The sequence below is a fragment of the Dendrobates tinctorius genome, unplaced genomic scaffold (genome assembly GCF_039654945.1).
Source record: "Dendrobates tinctorius isolate UK_male_01 unplaced genomic scaffold, ASM3965494v1 ptg000009l, whole genome shotgun sequence".
In the NCBI taxonomy this organism is placed as follows: domain Eukaryota; kingdom Metazoa; phylum Chordata; class Amphibia; order Anura; family Dendrobatidae; genus Dendrobates; species Dendrobates tinctorius.
In genome coordinates this window covers 3,612,849-3,637,406 of record NW_027361677.1, presented here as the reverse complement: position 1 = coordinate 3,637,406, position 24,558 = coordinate 3,612,849, and the positions used below count along the sequence as shown (strand labels likewise).

Here is a 24,558-nt window from a genome sequence, read left to right as displayed (position 1 = left end):
TTATTTAAATTTTACAGTATGTAATGAAAATCACCATTTATTTCAATTTAAAGCCCATGGCTGGGCTTCACAGGAGTAACAATGTAGTGTATGCCCCTTTAAAGCCCCCGACACACATAGCGATCTCGCTAGCGAGATCGCTGCTGAGTCACAAGTTTTGTGATGCAACAGCGATCTCACCAGGGATATCGCTGTGTGTGACAGCGATCAGCGACCAGCCCCCCTGCCGGTATCGCTGATCGTTGTTGGAAAGCCCTGGACATTTTTTTGATCGCTGGTCTCCCGCTGGCCAGCACGCATCGCTGCGTGTGACAGGCGGGAGACCAGCGATCAGCGCGCTGGTAACTAAGGTAAATGCAGGGTTTCTAAGCAGCGCGCTGTGCTTAGAAACCCTCTGTGTACCTTAGTTACCAGCGCGCTGATGCAGGGAGCTGGTGACTAAGGTACACATCAGGTTTCTAAGTGACGCGCGCTGCTTAGAAACCCCATGTGTACCGTAGTTACCAGCTCCCTGCATCAGCACGATGGTAACTAACGTACACAGTGACGCCGCGCGCTTGGCGTCGCTGGTGCTGATCGCTGGTGAAGCTGCCTGTTTGACAGCTCACCAGCGATCCTGACAAGTTGATATTGTTGTCAGGATCGTTGGTGAGTCGCTATGTGTAACTGGGCCCTAAGATCTAGCAGAGCTAGCAGCTACCTGATTATGTTTGCACAATGTTCTCATTTCCGTTTGCAGATAGTGTACATGAGAATTCAGTACATAAAAGTGGTTTATTTATGCATAGAGTGATAATGTTATGTTCTGCTATCAGGAGGTTGTTGTCACAGTCCATGTTTGGATTGTGGCAGATCTGGCTCACATATAACCTTTTTTTTCTTCAAGCCTCTGGCTTAGTGTTAGTTTTGCCCCCGGTGGCCGCCAATATTATTGCAACCTTGGTTGCTGCTATGGGTTGCCCCCGGTGGCTGCTTGGGTTAATACATGTGTAAAATTAGCCAGCAGGTGTTAACCCTCCCCTCTTTCCTATAAATAGGTGTCAGGTGCTCTGAATCACTGTTGGTGATTTTGTTCATTCCCCAACCAACCTTGGAGGAGAGGAGCTATTGGGAGCAGTGCATTGCAGCTCATCCAGAGCTTTGGGGTATCAGCTGTTCAGGTGAAAGCTGTGTCCGGGTGCTGTACTTTGTTGCCTCAGGAGCATTGGCAACAGAGAAAGCTAAGTTGTTTGTTTTTCCCTGTTTGTTGTTTTCCCTAATGTTATATTAGTACAGCGGTGGGACCAGTGTCCGCACTAACCAGTTCCCTAGTAAGGGATAGGTGCAGGGCTAGTGAGGGATTCAGGTATCCTGGTCGGCGACAGGTGAAGAGCCTGTTTAGGGAACGTTAGGAGTGTTCAGGAACACTGCCTCAGGGGAGTGCAGTAGGTCTCCACGTTCCCGTTCCCTATTGCATGGCCCACTGTTGTAACTGTGCCCCCAGTGTTCCCTTGTTTGTCTTGTCGTTTTAATTACTGACCTGCGGGTCACGTCACACAGGACAAGTCTGTGACAGTTGTAAAAAGTTAAGAAAGCAGCTCTGCTTTCCATATATGGCCATAAGGTCATATGGTTAGACCACATGACCAGGTCCTGGGCTTGGTAGAGGAGACATTTTGTGTACAAGTGTAGCCTAGGAAAGCTGAAGGAGCAGGTAAGGAAGCAGCCAAAGCTCCTGCATATGAGAAACCACAGCTTCAGGTAGCTGTGTAATAAGGACTGTGCAACTAAGGTTAGGTTCACATTAGCGTCTGAGTCGGCAGCGTATCATCCGCATGCGCAAAATGCATGTTTATGCAGCGTTTTTATGCGCATCATCTTATGCATGATGGGGTAAAACGCTGCGCGTGCATGCGTTTGCATTGTTTATGTGCTTGCGTTCGATATGACACCAGACAAAAAATGGCCGTGTCTCATGGGATTTCTATATGTATTTTAATGCATGCGTATGAAACGCATGCATACGCATGTGTTCCCATAGACAGTAATGTGTTTTTTGACGCACTCATGCGCATGTCTGCGCATATTTGACAGATTACCTTGTATACCCATTCAAACCCATTTGTGTCAACTTCTGTGCATGTTGTCAAGCCAAAATCACCAGGGTATGTGAACTTTTGATCAGGGTTATTTGGATGTTTTGGGTTGTGATTATGATTTAAAAAGAGAAAACACAGTAGTTTGACAATAAATGGCTTCACCCAACCACTAACCATGAGTGGAGAAAAAGATATGGTGTTATCATTCATATTCTCTGAAAAAAGGCAAAGAAAGCAAAAATTCTGCAGGGGTATGTAAACTTTTGAGCACAAGTGTACCTGTGTATTCATGCAAAAAGTAAAAATTTTCAAAACCCCTTCTGGCCTCCCTGTTTTTTGGACTATTTGGAGTGCAACACAAAACACCACAATACCAGGAAACGGAGGTTAATTAAATGCACTTTGACGTCACAAACTTTTCTTTATTTTTTTTGTCCCTGCTGTAGTGAAGTAGTGACATCCACACATCACATGGTGTGAAACCTATGGCTTAGTAGTGCATGCATTACACTAAGATGGCAGTTATAAGACCTTGCAAAGGGATGAAGCGATGGACACCAGAAGGGATGCCACATCAGAATTGTGCTACTTAAATGCCATTGTTATAGATCGACAGCAGCATTTTAAGTGGTTCAGCTAGGTCTGATTGATTTGTTAAAGGCAAGCGCTTGCTGTATATCATCACTAATGCCGTACAATTGTACCTGACACTAGGACGTACTAGTAGTTCTCTGTCAGGAACGGGTTAAAGACCAAAGGCTATTAAATTTAAACTGATGCTGATGTAAATTGAAGAGTGAACATTAGGGTGCCAAGGAAATGCATGGTAAAAAATTAAGTCGCAAGTTTTTTGAAGGTCTTACCTCCTAATTTTGCTCCTTTTTGGTCATAGATATTTTATAATTTTCTTTTTTTAAGATTAGTTATCATTTACTGGTTGCTCAATGGCATATCATATTGCAGTTTTAAATGTTTGTTTAGTATTTATCGTCATGCATATCCTCCGTTATGTATGGTATGTCATGCCGTTTACCGATCAGATTAATTGATTTTATATTTTGATAGATCGGGCGTTTCTAAACGCGACGATACCGACGGGCGTTTCTGAACACGGCGATACCAAATGTGTGTATATATATTTTTTAACCCTTTAATTTTCAATGGGGCATAAGGGGGGTGATTTGAACTTTTAGGTTTCTTTATTTTTTTTAATTTAAAAAAAAAAAAAAAAAAAAAATTTTTACTAGTCCACATGGAATAGTTCACATGCCTTGAGCAAGTGGTAAATCTAAATTTAATGTCAACATATTTTACATGGTGAATCCTTATGCCAAAAGGAACAAATTTGAGGGGGCTAGACTTACCAATTTGCAAAGTTCATTTTTCCTTGCCACCCTAGTGAACATATCCTTACATTTATTAGCAATAATAAAATACTCAGTATTATGGAAATTTACTAAGAAAATTGCACCCAAAAATTGTTAATTTAGTGAAGCAGTGGACGGGGACATCTGTCAGCTCTTAATAAGGCTTCCAAAGACAGGCTTTTCACAAACCACTCTGTTTAGCAGATCCATGAGGAACCCTGGCCTTCACACTTTAACCTAGCTGTGGGGAACATCAGGCCCGTCACCCATTTATGGCCCTTGATTACCTTTTCTCAAGCCTCTTTTCTCAGGCGCCTGGGCAGATAACCAGGGACTGCAGTGCTTGTTGCATTTTGATGGCCACCCGCTCTTTAATTTCTTCTTACAACTGAACACTGCTGCACGTGCAATTCAAGATTGTGTCATGATGCTTTCCAGTGCCAGCCTCAGGAAGTACTTTGCGGGCGACATTAGTGTGCAATGTATAGGAATTTTGGCCCACTCATCTTTTCAGAATTATTGTAATTCAGCCACATTGGAAGGTTTCTGAGCATAAACCGCTTTTTTAAGGTCATGCCACAGCATCTCAATTAGGTTAATGTCAGGAATTTGACTAGAGGTGGACATTCAGAGGTTGACTTGCTGTTATGTTTTGGATCATTGTCCTGCTGCATAACCCAAGTAAGCTTCAGCTGGAGGTCATGAACAGATGGCCGGATGTTCTCCTTCAGGATTTGATTTTTAGTTAGCAGAATTTGTGGTTCCATTTAGCACAAGTCTTCCAGGTCCTGAAGCAGCAAAACAGACCCAGACCATCACACTACCTCCACCATATTTTACTGTTGATATGATGTTCCTTTTCTGAAATGCTGTGTTACTTCTACTCCATATGTAATGGGACATACACTTTCCAATAAGTTCAACTTTTGTCTCGTCAATTCACAGAATATTCTACCAAAAGTCTTGGGGATCATCAAGATGTTTTCTGGGAAAACTGAGGCGAGCCTTTATTTTCTTGTTGCTCAGCAGTTTTTTTATCTTGAAACTCAGCAATGCAGGCCATTTTTGGACAGTCTCTTTCTTATGATGGAGTTATGAACACTGACCTTAACTGAGGCCTGCAGTTATTTGGATCTTGCTGTGAAGTCTCTTGTGACCTCTTAGATGTGTCATCGCAGTGCTCTTGGGGTAATTTTGGTCAGCTATCCACTCCTGGTAAGATTCACCACTGCTCCATGTTTTTGCCTTTTGTGGATAATGGCTCTTCCTGTAGTTCACTGTAGTCCCAAAGCTTTAGAAATGGCTTTATAACCTTGTCCAGACTTATAGATCTCAATTACTTTGTTTCTCATTTGTTCCAGAATTTCTTTGGATCGCAACATGACATATAGCTCTTGAGGATCTTTTGGCCTACTTCACTTTCTCATGCAGGTTCTATTTAAGTTATTTCTTGATTCAGGACAGATGAGGCAGTTATCAGGCCTTGGTCTGGCTAGGGAATTTGAACTCAGATTCCCAAATATGTGATAAACCACAGTTAATTTATGTATTATAAATAATAAATAAATACTTTAATATAAAAATTGCATTTTGTGCTTACTTGTGTTATCTTTTCCTAATATATGCAATATTTAAATTTGTTTAGTGGTCTGAAACAATTATTTGTGTCAAAAATTCAAAAGAATAGTTATGACACTTTTCACACAAATATATTTTCAGCAGCATCGGTGTCTAATATGTGATGTATAAGGGTGTGTGCAGACGCTGCGGAATCTGCTGCGGATTAATCCGCACGGATTTTGCAAAAACCGCAGATAAACCGCAGGTCAAAAGACCTGTGGATTATCTGCGGTTTTGCCTGCGGTTTGGTCCTGCGGATTCACCATCTCCACAATGGTGGAGATAGGAACCCGCTGCGGATTCCGCAGAAAGAATTGACATGTCACTTCTTTCTGCGGTTTCAAAACCGCAGCAAATCCGCGCGGATTTTTCCGCTACGTCTACACAGCGGTTTTTTTTTACCATTCATTTGAATGGTACTGTACACCGCAGCTAAAACTGCTGCGGGTCCGCAGCGGCCAAAAACGCTGCGGAAACGCAGCGGAATCCGCAGCGTGTGCACATACCCTAACACAGTTTCAGTGTTTATTATGTGATATATACCGCAGTCTCAGTATCTCCTATGTGATGTATTTGGCAGTCTCAGTATCTCCTATGTGATGTCTAAACCACAGCTCCATGTCTCCTGTGATTTATATATTGCAGCCTCATGCCTCCTGTGATGTATATACAGCAGCCCCATGTCTCCTCTGATGTGTATACCACTTCCCCATGTCTCCTGAGATGTATATACCGCAGCCACATGTCTTCAGTGATGTCTATGCCGCAGCCCCATATCTCCTGTGATGTCTATGCCGCTGCTCCATGTTTTCAGTGATTTATATGCCCCAGCCGTATGTCTCCTATGATGTATGTGCTGGTACCCCAAGTTTTCTATGATATATACCACAGACCCATGTCTCCTGTGATGTCTATGACGCAACCCCATATGTCCTGAGATTTATATGCCCCAGCCCTATGTTTCCTGTGATGCATATATCCCAGCCACATGTTTCCTGTGATGTATATACGGCAGCCACATGTCTCCAGGGATATACATATACAGCAGTCTCAGTGTCTACTATGTGATGTATATACTGTACATCAGTATACACATCAGTTTCAGTGCTTTTTTATGTGATGTAGACAGCAGTCTCAGTGTCTCCTATGTGTGGTATGTGGTAGTCTCAGTGTCTCCTATTTGATGATGTATACGGCAGTCTCGGTATCTCCTATGTGGTGTATATGGCAGTCTCTGTGTCTTTTATGTTATGTACATACAGCGGTCTCATTGCCTCTTATGTGATGTATATGCAGCAGTCTCAGTGTCTCCTATATGATATATACTGCAGACCTCCCGTTGCTTGAGTTCTATAAATGTAATGTAAGCAGTGATGGAGTTTACACTATGATGAGACCTGCAGTGTAATATACATCTATGTTTGGTACAAGTTACTACTTTACAACACTTATTATCCCAAACAGTTGCCTGCACGCTGGAAAAGCAATTATGAGTAGCAACATCATACATACCACCAGCATGTGGTGCACCAAAGAGAAGAAGTTTCAGCCTTCACATTAGGATTGAATTAATTAAATGTTGGACCAAATATGGCAGAGTAATTTTGAAGTTGGCATTCACCAGTACTGTACTACCTCTCTGAACAATGACATCAGCACTCCTGAGTTAGGTAAAAATAATTTTTTATACCATATTTATTACTCATCTTAATCCACTTTAGGCACTATTTGTTTGGAACTCTGCATCACTGTCTTCTTTATGGATTATTCAAGGTGTGTAATTTACCAGGATTGCTAATATAGTCAGTAGCTGTTAGTTACCTTATATATTGCCCATAAGGGTTTTCTGCTACTCTTGGCATGAGGCACCTTATTTTATGCTATTGTGTATTTTTATGATTGTTAAATAAAATAATTTTTACATTTAATAATTTGTTGTACACTTATTGATCCTTATAACACTATTTTTCTGGGGCCACTATGTTGCAATTAATTGTGAAGTGTTGGCTAGAAATGAGAGAACCTTTCAAGATGTGGTTCAGCGAATATCTCAATGCTCGCTGAATGGTTCAATGAACAAACCCTAACCCCATTAAATTCAATGGGAGGTAAGACCAAACGTATACACAGCACCTTAAGGGGTGACAAAAGATTCCCAAACAGCTAAAATTAGGGGCATACTCCATGAAAAGTGACATCAATTGACCCACAGTAGAAATTTGCTAATGGCACAGCAGCAGTCAGCAATGGGCCGTGCATGAGGTATCAGGGACTGGGCCAGCATTTAGAGCTTTGAGTTGAATTTTCCATTAAGACGTGATGGGTAAGGGAGTGGTGCAAGCCGTCTTAGCTTGGAGCCCTGATACCTCATGCAACAGCTCAATTTTTTTGTTTTTCCCAGCCACATGCAGGTGGCAGAAATATATGTTTCATAGAGTACTATTGGTAGAAAAATGTAAGGGTAGTAACACAGGTAGTTGAGTGAAAGTAATTGCAGACCTGCCGGTCTGTGAGCTCCACTGCTACAGGCAGCACACATGAAGGAGACCCAACTTAGATTTTCACACACACCATTAAAGCGGCATAAATTTCCACAGGGTAAGAAACAGTATAATAGGCCTCTGACACACCTTCCACTACAGGCAACTCACTAGATGTAGACCCAACTAGGAGTCTCCACATTTCAAAAAAGTATTGTAACACATTACTAAAGTGGCATCAATTTCCATAGAGAAGAAACAGAATAATAGGTTTCTGACACATCTTCCACTATGGGCAACCTACCAGATGGAAACCCAACTTGGAGACTCCACATTTACAAAAATTGTTTGCAACATCAACAGCAATAACAACAACAGGCACAGAAGCCACAACAAAGGTGTCACAGACTGCAATAACGCGAGGTTAATGACCCCATCACCTAGTCTTCCCAGACTGCGACTGGGGCGCACAAGTCATTGGAGATCCACGACTTGTTCATTTTGATGAAAGCTAAGCGGTCTACACATTCAGGGGACAGCCGGGTGCGCTTATCTGTCAGGACACCACAAGCAGCACTGAACACGTTCTGAAAGAGCGCTGGCTGCCAGGAATGACAAAACCTCCAAGACGTGACAGGCAAGCTCAGGCTACTCTTCCATTTTTGAAGACCAAAATGCAAAAGAGTACAAATTCCCCCTGATGCTATTGATGTTGAGATCCAGATACTCCTGCACCATCCTCTCCAGTCATTCACAAAGTGTCAGACCAGTACTCTGTTCTGCTGGTGTACAGGCTGATATAAAAAATGTGTGAATTGACTCACAGAAATTACTTATGCCATATACACTGCTGCTGCTAAAAATGTTTTTGCGGAGACGCCTTGACGTTCCAGGGCTGGAAGTCTAGAACTGAGATACACACGGTGTGTCTCACTGCTGTTTTGGGGAAAACCACTCATAAGATTGTTTACAAACGTGTTTCATTACTCCAGCATGCATGTGTCACTTTACAGGGGGAAGCATCAGGCAAAATTTATGCTTGTACCGTGGATCTAACAGAGTGGCAACCCAGTAGTCAGCACTATTTCTAACCCTAAGAATTCAGGCATTATGTTGAAGAAAGTGCAGCAAGAAGGCACTCATGTGTTGGGAGCATCCATGAGGACCAATTCTATGGTATGTTGGTGGTGGGGTAACACTCAAGGTTGCTTCCTCTGTCCTCTCTCGCTAACCAAGGACAACAGAAAGGGTATCATTATATTCTTCACCTCCTGACCATTGCATGTTCATCACCTCTTCCTCCTCAATTTGTTCCTTGGCTCCAACAACTTCACTAATAGTTTGTCTAGTACCATGAGCCACCCTGGATCGCTCAAAGCCACCCTCCCATGGCACCCGCCTTTGTGACGATATTCATGTTGAGATATTGTTGTCCCTTCAGCATCCTCCTCTGCTTCCACCTCTTCCCCTGGGACCACCACCTCCTCCCGCAGACTATTTAAAGTGTGCTCCAGCATGTAGATGACTAGAATAGTGATGCTGATGATGGCATTATCAGAGCTAACCATCTTAGTAGCCTTTTTGAGACTGTGCAGAAGGGTGCAGCGGTCCTTAATCTGTGCCTACTCTGCAAACACATCCATATTGCGTTGACTCAGGCTATGGAAAAGACGTACTGCGCTACGGCTTGTCACTGCTGCCACCTTCGCTGCAACATGTGCAGAGTGGAATTCCACTGTGTTGGAACATCGCAAATCAAACGGTTCACCGGTAGGCCTAGAGGTCTCTATAGCAAAGCAAGTCGATGAACCGCGGGATGCAATCTTCAGTAGTGAGCACACAGTGACAGTGCTTCCTACAGCAGCGCATCCATGATGAGATAGTGGCGGAACAATTGCTGTACCACCAGGTTGCGGACATGAGCCATGCAAGGCAAGTGTGTTAGGTTGCTCTGAAATAGGGCCGACACCAGGTTTGCACCATTATCGCACTTGGGCATCCCTGGCTCTAGGTTCAGTGGAGACAACCATTACTCTAACTCAGCCTGGATAGCTGTGCACAACTCTTGAGCTGTGTTACTGCGATCTACAAGGCATATTATTTAAACAATGCCTGATTGCGGTGAGCCATGGCTGCATAGTATGGAGGTGGGCGGGATTCTCTCTGCACTGTTGAAATGCATGTCTCATTAAGGGAGAGGTTGATGTCGCAGGTGGAGGTCCTGGAGGAGGTGGAAAAGCCAGAAGCAGTGGAGAAACTGTTTGTCACGGGGGCTTAGTTCAACTAAGGCTGAAATACCCGGGGCCCCTGTGGTGTCCCTTTTACTAGGGGAAACCCTGTCTGACCCTCAACCCAGGGTTTTTGCTGAAGGTGCAAATGCCTGAGCCTCCGACCTTTCCTTATCTCCTGCTCAGCCCTGCACTTAACCCTCCACCCAGTGAGGAGTCACACCACTAAAGCTCCCACACAAATAATGACAGACAGGGAGAACTTAAACTGCACTGCGCCGCACACACACAGGAATAAACAGTAATGTGAACAGGGCACAACTAAACACAAATATGGGAAGGAGAAAGGATAATGACGGATCATACGACACCAAATATGAATCTCTCTCTCTTGAACACCTCCACTCCAGACCGGAACCACTTGGTATGAAACACAAGCTATAATCGGCGACGCCCATATGCCAGTATGACTATTTAAAGACCGTGGGCGTGACTAACCTTCCAACCTGGTCTCCAGCAGGATTAACCCCCGAGAGCCTGAAGATCAAACCGGCGCCACTGAGGCTATAGTGGCTGGAGGTGGAACTACCTCTGCCTGCCGGATGCTGTGGTGTGAACAGCGTCCGACATGACAGTACCCCGTCTTCTACGAGGGACCCCAGGGCCCTCAAGACTCATAGGACCCGGCTTGTCCGGATGACGATGGTGAAAAGAACTGACCAGCCGATCCGCATGTATGTCTGAGGCTGGAACCCAAGACCTCTCCTCTGGACCATACCCCCGCCAGTGCACCAAATACTGAAGAGTACGGCGTACTACTCGAGAGTCCACCACCTTGGCGACCTCGAACTCTAACTCGCCATCCACCATGACTGGAGGTGGCATCGGCGTCGTGTCCACCAAGCCTACCACCTCTTTCAATAAAGCCCTGTGAAAAACGTTATGTATTCTGTACACCGCAGGAAGTTCCAACCGATAAGCCACTGGGTTAATGATGGCAGAAATCCTAAAAGGCCCAATAAACCTTGGACCCAGTTTTAAAGATGGGATTTTGAGTTTTATGTTCTTCGTAGCTAACCACACCCATTCACCCACACACAGGTCCGGACCTGGCACGCGTCTACTGTCAGCCACCCGTTTGTACCTGGCACTCATGCTCAACAAACGCTGTTTCACCCGCCTCCAGACTGATGACAATTGGGCTCCTAGCTGATCCTCCTCCGGGACACCCCCGGAGTCACCCTGACGTAAGGTACAAAACTGAGGATGTTGACCGTACACACAAAAGAATGGAGACTCTCCTGATGACTCTTGGTGGTGATTATTTAATGCGAATTCGGCCAGAGGAAGGAAAGTAGACCACTCCTCCTGGTTGTCGGACACAAAGCATCGTAAATACTGTTCTAGATTTTGGTTCATGCGCTCAGTTTGTCCATTAGACTGTGGATGAAACGCCGATGAATGTGACAACTTGATCCCCAACCTAGAGCAAAAAGCTTTCCAAAACCTCGCCACAAATTGCATACCCCTATCAGATACTATGTCAGACGGTACTCCGTGGAGTCTGACCACCTCCTTCACAAATACCTGAGCCAACGTCTTAGCATTGGGCAAAGAGGACAACGCTACAAAATGCGCCATCTTTGAAAAACGGTCAACCACCACCAGGATGACCGTGTTCCCTGCCGAGGCTGGCAAGTCAGTGATAAAATCCATGGAGATTTCTGTCCATGGCCTATTGGGTACCCCCAGAGGCTGTAGCGTGCCAGCAGGACGGGTTCGGGGTGACTTAGCCCTAGCGCACGTGATGCAAGCTGCCACGTACGAGACCACGTCCTGCCGGATTTTGGGCCACCAGAAACGACGCGATACCAGCTCTAAGGTGCCCTTCACCCCTGGGTGACCAGCCAGTACCGAATCGTGGTGTTCCTTCAACACCTTAGGCCGAAGATGCAGGGGTACAAATGATTTGTTGGCGGGAAGTCCTGGTGGTACCTCCTCTTGGGCCTCGGCAATCTCCGCCTCTACCTCAGTCGTGAGAGCCGAGACCACTACCCCTTTCTGGAGGATGGGTACCGGCTCTTCCCGAGGTTCTCCCCCCGGAAAACACCTAGACAAAGCATCCGCCTTGGTGTTTTTAGCCCCGGGACGGTACGTCACAAGAAAATTGAAACGAGTAAAAAACAATGCCCAGCGAGCCTGCCTAGGAGACAGACGCTTGGCCGACTCCAGGTAGAGCAGATTCTTATGGTCGGTGATAACTGTGACCTGGTGAGCCGCCCCCTCCAAGAAGTGTCACCATTCCTCAAAAGCCAGTTTGATGGCCAACAACTCCCTGTTGCCGATATCATAATTCCATTCGGCCGGCGACAGCTTCTTGGAGAAGTAGGCTCATGGATGCATCTCGCTCAAGGACGAGCCTTGAGACAGTACTGCCCCCACTCCCACCTCCGACGCATCAACCTCTACCACAAAAGGTTTAGACACGTCTGGTTGCACCAGAATGGGGGCTGAAGCAAAACTATTCTTCAGACGCTCAAATGCACGTATAGCCACCTCAGGCCAGTTCGCCAGATCGGCACCCTTCTTTGTCATGTCCGTGAGCGGTTTGGCGACAGTCGAAAAGTGTTTTATAAATTTCCTATAATAATTCGCAAACCCAAGGAACCGCTGGAGTGCTTTCAGACTCTCCGGCCTCTCCCATTGCAACACCGCTTGCACCTTAGCGGTGTCCATTTTAAAACCGGCTGCGGACACAATATATCCCAAAAAGGGCAACTCCTGGACAAAAAATAAACATTTTTCCAGCTTAGCACAGAGCTGGTTCTCCCGGAGCAACTGTAACACCTGCCTAACATGCTCCAAATGAGTGTCCCGATCGCTAGAATAAATGAGGATATCATCCAGGTATACAATCACAAATCTCCCCAGGACATGAGAAAATACATCATTAATAAAATGTTGGAAAACGGCAGGCGCGGTGGTCAACCCAAACGGCATAACCAGACTCTCAAAATGACCCTCAGGAGTGTTAAACGCCGTCTTCCACTCATCCCCCTGACGGACCCTTATGAGGTTATACGCCCCCCTGAGGTCCAGCTTGGAAAACCATTTCGCCCCCGCTACCTGGTTGAACAAATCCGGGATCAACGGCATTGGGTAGGGATCACGGATAGTAATCTGGTTTAACTCTCGGAAATCCAGACACGGGCGTAACCCCCCATCTTTCTTCTTAATGAAGAAAAACCCCGCGGCTACAGGCGAGGACGAAGGCCGGATGTGACCTTTGCTCAGACTCTCCGCGATGTAGTCTTTCAGAGCTTGTCTCTCAGGACCAGAAATATTAAACATCCTGGCCTTAGGTAATTTGGCCCCGGGTTTTAGCCTAATAGCACAGTCATAGGCTCTATGTGGAGGCAGTTCTGAGCAACCCTTCTCAGAGAAAACATCCGCGAAATCCTGCAAAGCCTCCGGCAGACTGGGCGTCACGGCGGACACACATGTGGCCAAGCAATTGTCTTGGCAGAAACCACTCCATTGTACTATGTCCTGAGTTTTCCAATCAATTACCGGGTTGTGCCTGGACAGCCATGGAAAACCCAGGACCATTTGAGCTGGGAGATTACGGAGGACCCTACATGTAACCGACTCAGAATGTAGGACCCCAATGTGGAGTTTCACCTCTGCCACAAACTCAGTAATCTCCCCTTGAGGGAGGGGAACAGCATTAATGGTCACCACCTGTATGGGGTGAGGAAGTTTTTCGATCTTAAACCCGGCGGTGTGTGCAAACTCCTCATCTATGAGATTGGTGGCGGAACCGCTATCCACAAACACTGATATAGGTAGCTCTCTGCCGGCGATAATAACCTTGGCAGGGAGCATACATTGAGATACCATCATGGAGGATATGCATACGCTCAGTTGGGTCTCCTCCATACCCTCTGAGCTTAACAGTTTTCCGCCGGTGTGACCCTCTTAGGTAGTACCGGGCAAACGTTAACATAATGACCTCCTTTACCACAGTAGAAACATGCTCCGGGCTTCCGGAATCCCGGAGCGCGAGGCTGAACCTGTGCCACGCCAGCAATCTGCATAGGTTCAGGGGACTCATCTACTTCAACCACACCTGCACCTCTGTTTTCCCCCAGAGGTAGCGTCTCCTGTGCCCCCTGACGAAAACGGCGATCAATACGTATCACCAAACTCATGGCAGACTCCAATGATGCCGGAGTCTCATACATCAGGAGGGCTTGTTTCACCCTCCCTGATACCCCATGAATAAACTGGCTCCGCAGTGCTGGGTCATTCCACTGTGTGTCTACAGCCCAGCGGCGAAATTCCGAACAATAGTCTTCTGCCAAGCGCTCCCCCTGGCGGAGGGCGCGGATTTTAGATTCCGCTAGAGCCAGTCGGTCAGGGTCATCGTAAATGAGCCCGAGGGCAGAAAAAACATTATCGACCGAATGAAATGTAGCAGAGTCAGCTGGTAAGGAAAATGCCCATGCTTGGGGGTCACCACTCAGTAATGACAACACCAGCCCTACTCGCTGGGCCTCATTACCTGAGGATATTGGCCGCATGCGGAAGTATAATTTGCAGGCCTCCCGAAATACGACAAATTTGCTGCGATCGCCTGAAGATCGTTCTGGCAGCGGAAACTTCGGCTCTGCACCGATACCTGCAGATGCCGTTTGCACCTTTGCTACTACCAGGCCCTGCTGCTGAACTGCCCCTTTCAACTCGGAGACCTGTATGGACAGCGCCGCCAACTGGCGGGTTATGGAATCTAATGGATCCATGGACTCCTGAAAAAATGTGGGCCGATTATAATGTCACGGGGGCTTAGTTCAACTAAGGCTGAAATACCCGGGGCCCCTGTGGTGTCCCTTTTACTAGGGGAAACCCTGTCTGACCCTCAACCCAGGGTTTTTGCTGAAGGTGCAAATGCCTGAGCCTCCGACCTTTCCTTATCTCCTGCTCAGCCCTGCACTTAACCCTCCACCCTCCACCCAGTGAGGAGTCACACCACCAAAGCTCCCACACAAATAATGACAGACAGGGAGAACTTAAACTGCACTGCGCCGCACACACACAGGAATAAACAGTAATGTGAACAGGGCACAACTAAACACAAATATGGGAAGGAGAAAGGATAACGACGGATCATACGACACCAGATATGAATCTCTCTCTCTTGAACACCTCCACTCCAGACCGGAACCACTTGGTATGAAACACAAGCTATAATCGGCGACGCCCATATGCCAGTATGACTATTTAAAGACCGTGGGCGTGACTAACCTTCCAACCTGGTCTCCAGCAGGATTAACCCCCGAGAGCCTGAAGATCAAACCGGCGCCACTGAGGCTATAGTGGCTGGAGGTGGAACTACCTCTGCCTGCCGGATGCTGTGGTGTGAACAGCGTCCGACATGACACTGTTATATACAGAGGTTTGTCCCACAAGCCTTGAGGATTCCAAAACTTGTGAAGCAGCCCCTTGACCGCCTGCCCCAACAGCCACCAGAGTAACCCAGTACCCAGTCAGCGAGATGTAACATCCCTGCCCATGTTTGCTCGTCCAGTTGTCAGTGGTGAAATGCACCCTGGCAGACGTAGACTTTTTAAGGGAATGGGTAATGTTTTCTACGTCATGCTAGTGTAGCACAGGCACAGCTTTCTTTAAAAAGTAATAGCGACTGCGCAACTGATACTGGGGAACTGCAACGGCAATCAACTTTCGAAAACTGTATCAACCAGGCGGAAAGGCAGCATTTCCGTTGATAACAGATTAACACCTAACTCACGTACATGTTAACATTAACACCTAACCCAAGTACACGTCGAACACCAAGGCTATCCCCCCTTTCACCACAACCTCACTTTTTCTCACTCATGTTGTATGTACCCTTTCCCTCTTTTAACCCACTGTTTCACAACCTTCTGTCCACATCTATCAATCACCTGTAACTAAATAAACAATCACTATTTGCTTTCTTAGATAGATTTAAGAGTGTTGTTCATTCACACTATCGATTTAAATTGGCAAATGGGGCCTCCTGTTTCCTAACTAGAGCACAATTTTAGCCCAAACAATTTGCATTCGCAAATAGAGCCTCCTGGCTGAACCTCAATATTAGGACTAACTATTTTGATGATCAAATGAGGCCTCCTGATTCCTCACTGCAACACAGTTTTAGCAAAAGCAATTTGGATTAGCAAATAGGGTCTCCTGGCTGAACAGCAATATTAGGACTATCAATTTTTAAGAGCAAATGGGACCTTCTGATTCGTCACTGCAGCACAATTTTAGCCCAAACGATTTAAAGTAGCAAATAGGTCCTCTTGGCTGAATCCCAATATTAGGACTAACAATTTTGATGAGCAAATGGGGCCTCCTGATTCCTTTTTGCCACACAGTTTTATCCTAAACGATTTGGATTAGCCAATACCGCCTCCTGGCTGAATCTCAATATTTTTCCTAGCAATTTTGGTGAGCAAATGATTTCTGATTCCTCACTGCAACACAGTTTTAGCCCAAACAATTTGGATTAGCAAATAAGTCCTCCAGGCTGAACCCCAATATAAGGACTAATGATTTTGATGAGCAAATGGGGCCTCCTGATTCCTCACTGCAACACAGTTTTATCCCAAATGATTTGAATTAGCAAATGGGGCCATCGACTGCAACACAGTTTTAGCACAATCTAGTTAGATGCTGAAAGATCGATTTCATACAGGACAGGATCCTATCTAACTAAATGACAAGTTCACTTGCAGCAGCAGGCGCAGTCTTTCTTTGCTGTTACACTGGAAAAATGTTGCCATCGAAGCAAGATGTCCGCTTTTTATATGGAGAGATACATGTGACTTTGGCAGTCAATTCTCAGAAGACCTTGTGTTATATCTTTGTGGATGGTTTCTGTGCTTGATTGGTTGCAGGAATGTACACACATTTAGTTATTAGAGGAAAAAATTTTTTAAAAAATTACCCGATCCTTTGACCTAGACACACCCCTCCCCTCATGAAACACCCCCCCCCCACTCATCACACAGCATCACTATTGTAGGCAAAGTCAAGACAAAAGCATTGGTGGAAATGTAATCATTTACTGATCTTTGACCGAATTTTGCCAACTTTGAGTGGAAAAAAATTGCTCGGGAAAGCAAACACGAATCCAAATGTGCAATGTTCGTGCCGTATTGGAGATTGGCCATTGTTTTCCGCACAAGTTCGCTCATCTCTACTGTTGACCTTGCAGTATTAGGGCCTATTTTGGGAAAGTTATGTTCATTATCATTTTTTTAAAGTCAGCTATAAGGTGGTAAGAGATTTTCTTGGCTTTTGCAGTCCCTATAGGATGTATGTGGATAAATGATGTATAGATCTCTATTTTTTGCAAGATTTTAGTGAAACATGTGACTTTTCATTCTAACAAAGGTTCAATAAAGAGAAAAACAGATCATTTTCAATTTTGCACAAAATTCATGAAAGAATATGGGAATTTTGAAGCGTTTGGTCCAAAAACATTAGAAAATATGACAAAAAAATAAGTGTTATGTTTATTTAAAATGTTTACTACACTCAAACTCTTGAACACAAAAAAAATGAGATAATTAATCAGCGGGGAACCGTGTTTGTTAAGTACCTTCGTGATAATGGACAGAAAAGTTAGATCTTCTAAGGCCGGGGTCACACTGGCGAGGAATACGGACGAGTGAGAGGCGCTATAAGCACGCATTACACACGGACAAATGATTCTCTATGGGGCAGCTCCCAACAGCCGAAATACGCCAATGCAAGTCTATGGGTGCGCAAAAAATACGGATTACACACGGACCACACATGTGACTTGCGAGAAATACGCACCCGGTGTCTTTTAGAAAAGCCGGCAATTCAGTGCGCGATACAGTAAACTCACACAGACAGGTTTAATAAAGAAACGAAAGAATAGATATATACACATAGAATACATATATATATATATATATATATATATATATATATATATACATACATACATGTCATTGTGACAAACATATATTTATATTTCACAGAGTTCTTCATAGCAGAATAGCCGCTAATTAAATTGCCGGCTTCTATCAAATCCTTCCCCAACCCGACATGAAATGACACATGGTTTACATTTCAGTAAACCATTTCATTTCATGTTTTTTTTATATGTCCCTGACTAATAATTAGATGAGGGTTGGTTTGCAAAATTTGGGAGCTGTAGTTGTTTAAGGGGTTAATTCGTTGTTAAAAAATGCGTGGGCTTCCCTTTGCCCTATATTGGTGGCGAGTGGGTTAAACTAACAAAGGGTTATTGTTACCATTCGATTGTAAGGTGATATTAGCCCTTTGTTAGATTAACCCATTCGCCACCGCTACAGGGCAATGAGAAGCCCACGCATTTTTTATAAAGGAATTAACCCCTTTAAATAACAACTACAACTCCCAAATTTTGCACACAAACCCGCATCTAATTATTAGTCAAGGACATATAAAAAAAAAATGAAATGGTTTATGAATGTAAACCATGTGTCATTTCATGTCAGGTTGGGGAAGGATTTGATAGAAGCCGGCAATTTAATTAGCGGCTATTCTGCTATGAAGAACTCTGTGAAATATAAATATATATATTTATATATGTTTATCTCAATGACTTGTGGGTATATATATAATATATATGCATTCTATGTGTCTATATCTATTATTTCGTTTCTGTTATAAACCCTGTCATAGGGCTCCATTATATGTCCATTTTGCAAGGCGGCGAGAAAATCTCGCCATACGGATTGCATATTGATGCCATACGGATTACATACGGATGCAGACATGCGCAAAATACGCAACCACACCTTGCTTACGGATGACCTACGGAGCACTATTTAGGGGTCATTCATCCGTATTACGCCAGTAAACTACGGACCGTATTTTGCGTCGGTTAGTGTGACTCCGGCCTAAAAGTAGAGGTAATCAAGTGATTCATTATGATTAGAGTTGATGCCAATATATTCAGAATCGGTCGCCGAATCTGAATTTGCCATATTCGTGCCATATTGATACCCTGTTTGTGCTGAATTCATGTTTGACGATCGATTCTGAACATATTTGGTTATTTCTATTTCCATTGACTCCAATGACGTTCGGCTGTGTTCCGCGAATATTGCAAATACAATATCTGCCACTGATCGTAATCGGACCCGAATTTTGAAAAAAATCGCTCAACTCTACTTATGATGTGATATTAAAAGTGTTAGGACTCTAGTTTTTTCTTCTTTATCGTCTTCAAATTTTGGTTTAGAAAAGGAACCAAAAAGGAGCGATCTACAACATAATCAATGACATAAAAAATACATGCATTCTATGCACTGTTGATAAATCTTCTCAAAGTTTACTTTCTACAGTAGTTTTCTATACAGACAAAGGTATAGACAGTTACTTTCAGTAAAGCATTATTACACAAGTTTTTTAAAGATAGTTTTCAAACAGCACATATGCTTCACAGCCAATAATACAATCAGACAATAATGCAAAAAAATTAAAAAAGATTAAAAAAAGAAAAAAAAGAAAGCAACTGTCCAGAGTAGAAAGTCAATAGCTACAATCAGGACACTACAGACAACCTTTTTTACATCAGAGAAATTAATAAAAGTAGGTAAACCATTTGTATTTGTGCAAACTTTACACAACTTAATTAACTTTTTGTAGTAAACGAAGAGAAACCTACCAAACAAGGTGAAAGTCAGCAGGAGGGTCAGGCTGTGAGCAGACATATTGAGAAAAAAGGAAATACATTTTCGGTTCTCACTAAGACACTTCGTTCTACAGGGAGGAGTTAATCTTCTCGCTATTCTTCTCCAGGTTGTAAAAAGTTGATAAACTTGTTCGAAATAGAGTTGAAGTTATCATCAGAAAGTCGTTAATTTTTTAAATCAGGTTTTCACAATATATGTATTTATTTATTTTTATATATCGGCAAACTTTATTTTTTCAATATCACAATCTATACTAAAATTAAAAAAATAGAAATCTTGCAGTTCTCACAATGGCCACTGGGGCATTTTAGACTCCAACGTTCTGCTGTTTCAGGAAGCAACACATGTACATTAGCCACAATGAACAGACTCTGACCCTATATTTTTGCATTGAAGCATCTAATAAAGGTGTGCAAAGGCCATTGTGAAGGGAAGGGAGCTGGGTCAGCTGTGACATCGCCTATTGTGATTGGTGGATCTTTTGTTATCAAATATATATAGTTGTGTTACCTGTAATTGTAATCTTGCCTCTGCTGATAATGAGCTTGCTGAAAGTTCTTACAGGGTTTGAGTCTAAAAAAGCCTCAGTGGACAGTGAGTGAATTGCAAGGTTATTTATTTTACTTTTTAATAAAGTTTTTGATATGAAGAAAAAATAAATAGTAAGACACCAACTATCAAGCTTGTCACCACATCCCTAGCTAACACTAAGCAGAAGATGAGCCTATGAGTTTCATTAATCTTTTGTTGCTGCAAGGAATCATCAGGGGCTAACAGTATACATCATATGTTATTCAGGTCAGTAATATGATAGTTTTTATGATAAAGTATCGACATGGTTGATGGCCCAGTCCGCGGCAAACCTACGTATCTATATAGATGTCAGAGGCTGCAGACCGTCGCATTGCATCTGACTGCAGAAGATCTCAGCAGTTTGCTTTGCAGACTTCTTCCTGGTTCTTCTGACTCTAGGACCCAGTGTCAACCTTCCCCTAGCTCTAGTTGATACACCTGAATCTGGGTGTTTATAACTCACAGCTTTCTGCAGGGAATTGCCGGTGATATTTCCATTTCCCTGTTGAGACTTGGAGCTATAGCAGTCAGCTATCTTCCTCTTTGGTGTTTGGAGGACATCCGTGTTTCTCTCTGAGTCTACTCAAGATAAATATTCCCCTTTTTTGTGTATCCCATCTGTCTTTAGTGGTAGTGGGAATTAACTAGTGATGCCCTGTCCTTCCCTATGCAGGGCATTGTGCATGACCGGAAGTCATATTCTGAACTTCTGGACATGTGCAGTGCACACCTCTGAAGCCGGGAAGCGTACACTCGGCTTCAGAGATGTAGTGACACTTCTGGAATGAGTGGTGCGCCTTCGCAGATTTGCATGAGTGGAGATGATGCCACTATTGCAAATTATGTTATGTCCACAGGAGTGTGATAACGAGGACAGAGGGCTGAGTAGTCTGGGGAACTAACGCCCCATCGATGCGTCAAAACCCTCATTAGCATAGGGAAAGCGGAAGTTATAAATGCTTTTTTATAGCATTTATTTAACCGAATTCTGTTATACAGGGCTGATTAGGGAGGGTGCTTAATCACAAATAGCTGAATGCTGCTGGGTTTGAAGGCATGGAGGACCCCACAGATTCCCTTTAAGTTGTTCCGCTCATCTTTATATCCTGCAGCTATTTATAGTGGATTTTTAATGGTCCCCTAATGAGTTAAATCACAAATGTTCATATTTGAAAGTAGATAACTTTTGTACAGCTATGCCTTCGTGATTTACACTGTATATAGTTATTTGGGTTATGGTTAGGCTAGGCATTTGTTTATTTTATTATGTGGGGATAATATTAAGAAGGTGAGGGGGAGAGGGATACGGGTTTAATACAAAGTCAATTAGGCAATTCTAATGAAGGAAAAAAAAGATTCTGAAAACGTCATTAAATGACATCCGGAACATACTCAAGAATCAATCGGGCACAAATACAGGAGTGATTCATTGATACCCAAAGGATTGCAAGAGTGTAACCGATGGATCCATCTGCATTCCTTCTGAAGTAGCAACTGATCCCAATTGCCACCCCTAAAAGAAACGTGTAGAACCTCAACTTCTTGGAATAAGTGCATGTTCGGGTTCTCTGGGTTCATCCATACTTTTTAAAAAGTTTTTTTCGGGACTCGAACTTGATCAGAACCCTATATAAGTCAGAGGGGAACTGAACCTCAGTGATGTAAAATTTTTTGTAAAATGGTAGAAGTAAGGGCTAGGGGACTTCAAAAGGAAGAAAAATGGGGTAAAAGAAGGACAACTGCCCTGCAAACAAATGTGGGTAGGGAAATGACTTAAAGGTGTTCTGACAACATAGCAGTCACAGTAAAATAGGACATAAATGAATATTAATAAAATTTTAACAGTGCCCGCAGAGACTGAGGCTTGCTACTGCCAGTCCAGCTAAATATTTCACCCACAGAGCATGAGGCATAGTACACCTACAGAAGCAGCTTTAAAATTCCACCCACAGAGCATGAGGCACAGTACCCCCACAGCTGCAAAATGTTATCCCCATTAGCGTACGTTACAAATTCTGCCAATGAAAAGCTGGTAATGTGAAGCAGTACCCCCACAGTCAGGGTTACAGAGTACACACAGCAGCTTGAAGGCTCAGTACTCCCTCAGATATGAGTTAAGGAATACACACAGCTGTTTTAGGCACAGTACCTTCACAGAAGCCAATAAATTTCAACCACAGAGCATAAGGCACAATCACACCCGGCTCCAGGTTTTCGTGGGCCCCGGGCAAAGGAGTCTCAATGGACCCCTTTAACACATGCCACGATACATGATGCAGAGAAATAGCAGACAAATATAGGTATAGTACAATGCTAAAGATTTCACTTCTTACATTACATGAGTGATATCTATTGTAAATTCTATAACAACTCAGAAATTGGCCAATTCTTGCAGTGCAGTCATTTTAGACCGGACATCATAGTCCTCCATACAGTATTATAGTCCCCGTATATTGCTCCATTCAGTATGATGGGCCCCATATATTGCTCCATACAGTATATAATGGTCCCATCTATTGCTCCATAAAGAATAATGGGCCCAATATATTGTTCTATACAGAATAATGGGCCCCATATATTACTCCTTACAGAATAATGGATCCCATATAATGCTCCATGCAGAATAATAAACCCCATATAATGCTCCATACAGAATAATGGACCTCATAATGCTGCATACATAATACTGGACCCCATGTAATGCACTATACAAAATAATGGACTCCATATATTACTCCTTACAGAATAATGGCCCCCATATAAAGCTCCATACAGAATATGGTAGAATAATGGACCCCATATAATGCCCAATACAGCATAATGGACCCCATATAGTACTCCGTACAGCATAATGGACCCATATAATGCTAGATGCAGAATAATGGCCCCATATAATGTTCCATACAGAATCTGGACCTTATATAATGCTCCATACAGAATAACAGACCCCATATAATGTAATAAATAAAACCAAGTCAGAATGTCTAAGGAGAATTATACCAATAGGGGATCGAACTTGAGCAGACCAGCACTTGTAGGTATAAGCGCCGAGTAATAAAGCTGTGACCTTCTGTAAAGGTAATTCAACTCGGACAAAAGAGAGTCTGACGTGTATGCAAAGTGAATATATATACACTGCTCAAAAAATAAAGCGAACACTTAAACAACAGAATATAACTCCAAGTAATTCAAACTTATGTGAAATCAAATTGTCCACTTAGGAAGCAACACTGTTTGACAATCAATTTCACATGCTGTTGTGCAAATGGAAGAGACAACAAATGGAAATTATTGGCAATTATCAAGACACCCTCAATAAAGGAGTGGTTCTGCAGGTGGGGACCACAGACCACATCTCAGTACCAATGCTTTCTGGCTGATGTTTTGGTCACTTTTGAATGTTGGTTATGCTTTCACACTCATGGTAGCATGAGAAGGAATGTACACCCCACATAAGTGGCTCAGGTAGTGCAGCTCATCCAGGATGGCATATCAATGCGAGTTATGGAAAGAAGGTTTGCTGTGTCTGTCATTGTAGTGTCCAGAGGCTGGAGGCGCTACCAGGAGACGTGGAGGGGGCTGTAGGAGGACAACAACCCTGCAGCAGGACCGCTACCTCAGCCTTTGTGCAAGGAGGAACAGGAGGAGCACTGCCAGAGCCCTGCAAAATGACCTCCAGCAGGCCACAAATGTGCATGTGTTTGCACAAACGGTTAGAAACCGACTCCATGAGGATGGTCTAAGTGCCCGACATCCACAGATGGGGTTTGTGCTCACAGCCCAACACCGTGCGGCCCTCCAAAGAAATGCCACCCCACACCATTACTGACCCACTGCCAAACCGGTCATGCTGAAGGATGTTGCAGGCAGCAGATTACTCCCCACGGCGTCTTCAGACTCTGTCACGTCTGTCTCATGTGCTCAGTGTGAACCTGCTTTCATCTGTGAAGAGCACAGGGTGCCAGTGGCGAATTTGCCAATCCTGGTGTTCTGTGGCAAATGCCAAGCGTCCTGCACAGTGTTGGGCTGTGAGCATTCTTGAATAGAATAGCTGCCCCCAGAAGCAGTTTAATGGGGCAATCATAAGATCTGTGAGGAGGAAACTGGTCTGCCATCTTCTTTTCACAAATATCCGAGAATTCATTATAAATACCGTAGATTGTAACAAAGATACCTACCTCAGTGGTACATTCCGTATCCTGATAACTTGCCTGGCTTGTCACTGGTTTTTCCCTTGATGGGAAAGTGATCTCCTTGGTCTCCCAGTTGATAAAAGGATTCTGCAACTGCAGCCATGGAATTCTTAAAATTAAAGGGAAATGTGGTGAGGAAATCAACATAAAGGATAACATTTCCTCATGGTCGGGTTAAATGAAAATTTCCAGAGGTCAGTTTCCTGATCTACTTGTCCAGAAACTAGAGGGGAACATCCACCATTTCCATAGTTG

The 24,558-nt window shown here is 43.8% G+C and overlaps 1 protein-coding gene across 1 annotated transcript in view; it reads right to left on the bottom strand.

Moving 5' to 3' along the window:
- The window catches only part of LOC141095499 (5-hydroxytryptamine receptor 3A-like), a 70,783-nt gene that overhangs the window by 46,118 nt on the left and 107 nt on the right, over positions 1 to 24,558 (bottom strand). The window contains exon 2 of the mRNA XM_073581530.1: positions 24,264 to 24,412. Coding sequence (XP_073437631.1) covers positions 24,264 to 24,412 — 149 coding nt within the window. The remainder of the gene's footprint in view (positions 1 to 24,263; positions 24,413 to 24,558) is intronic.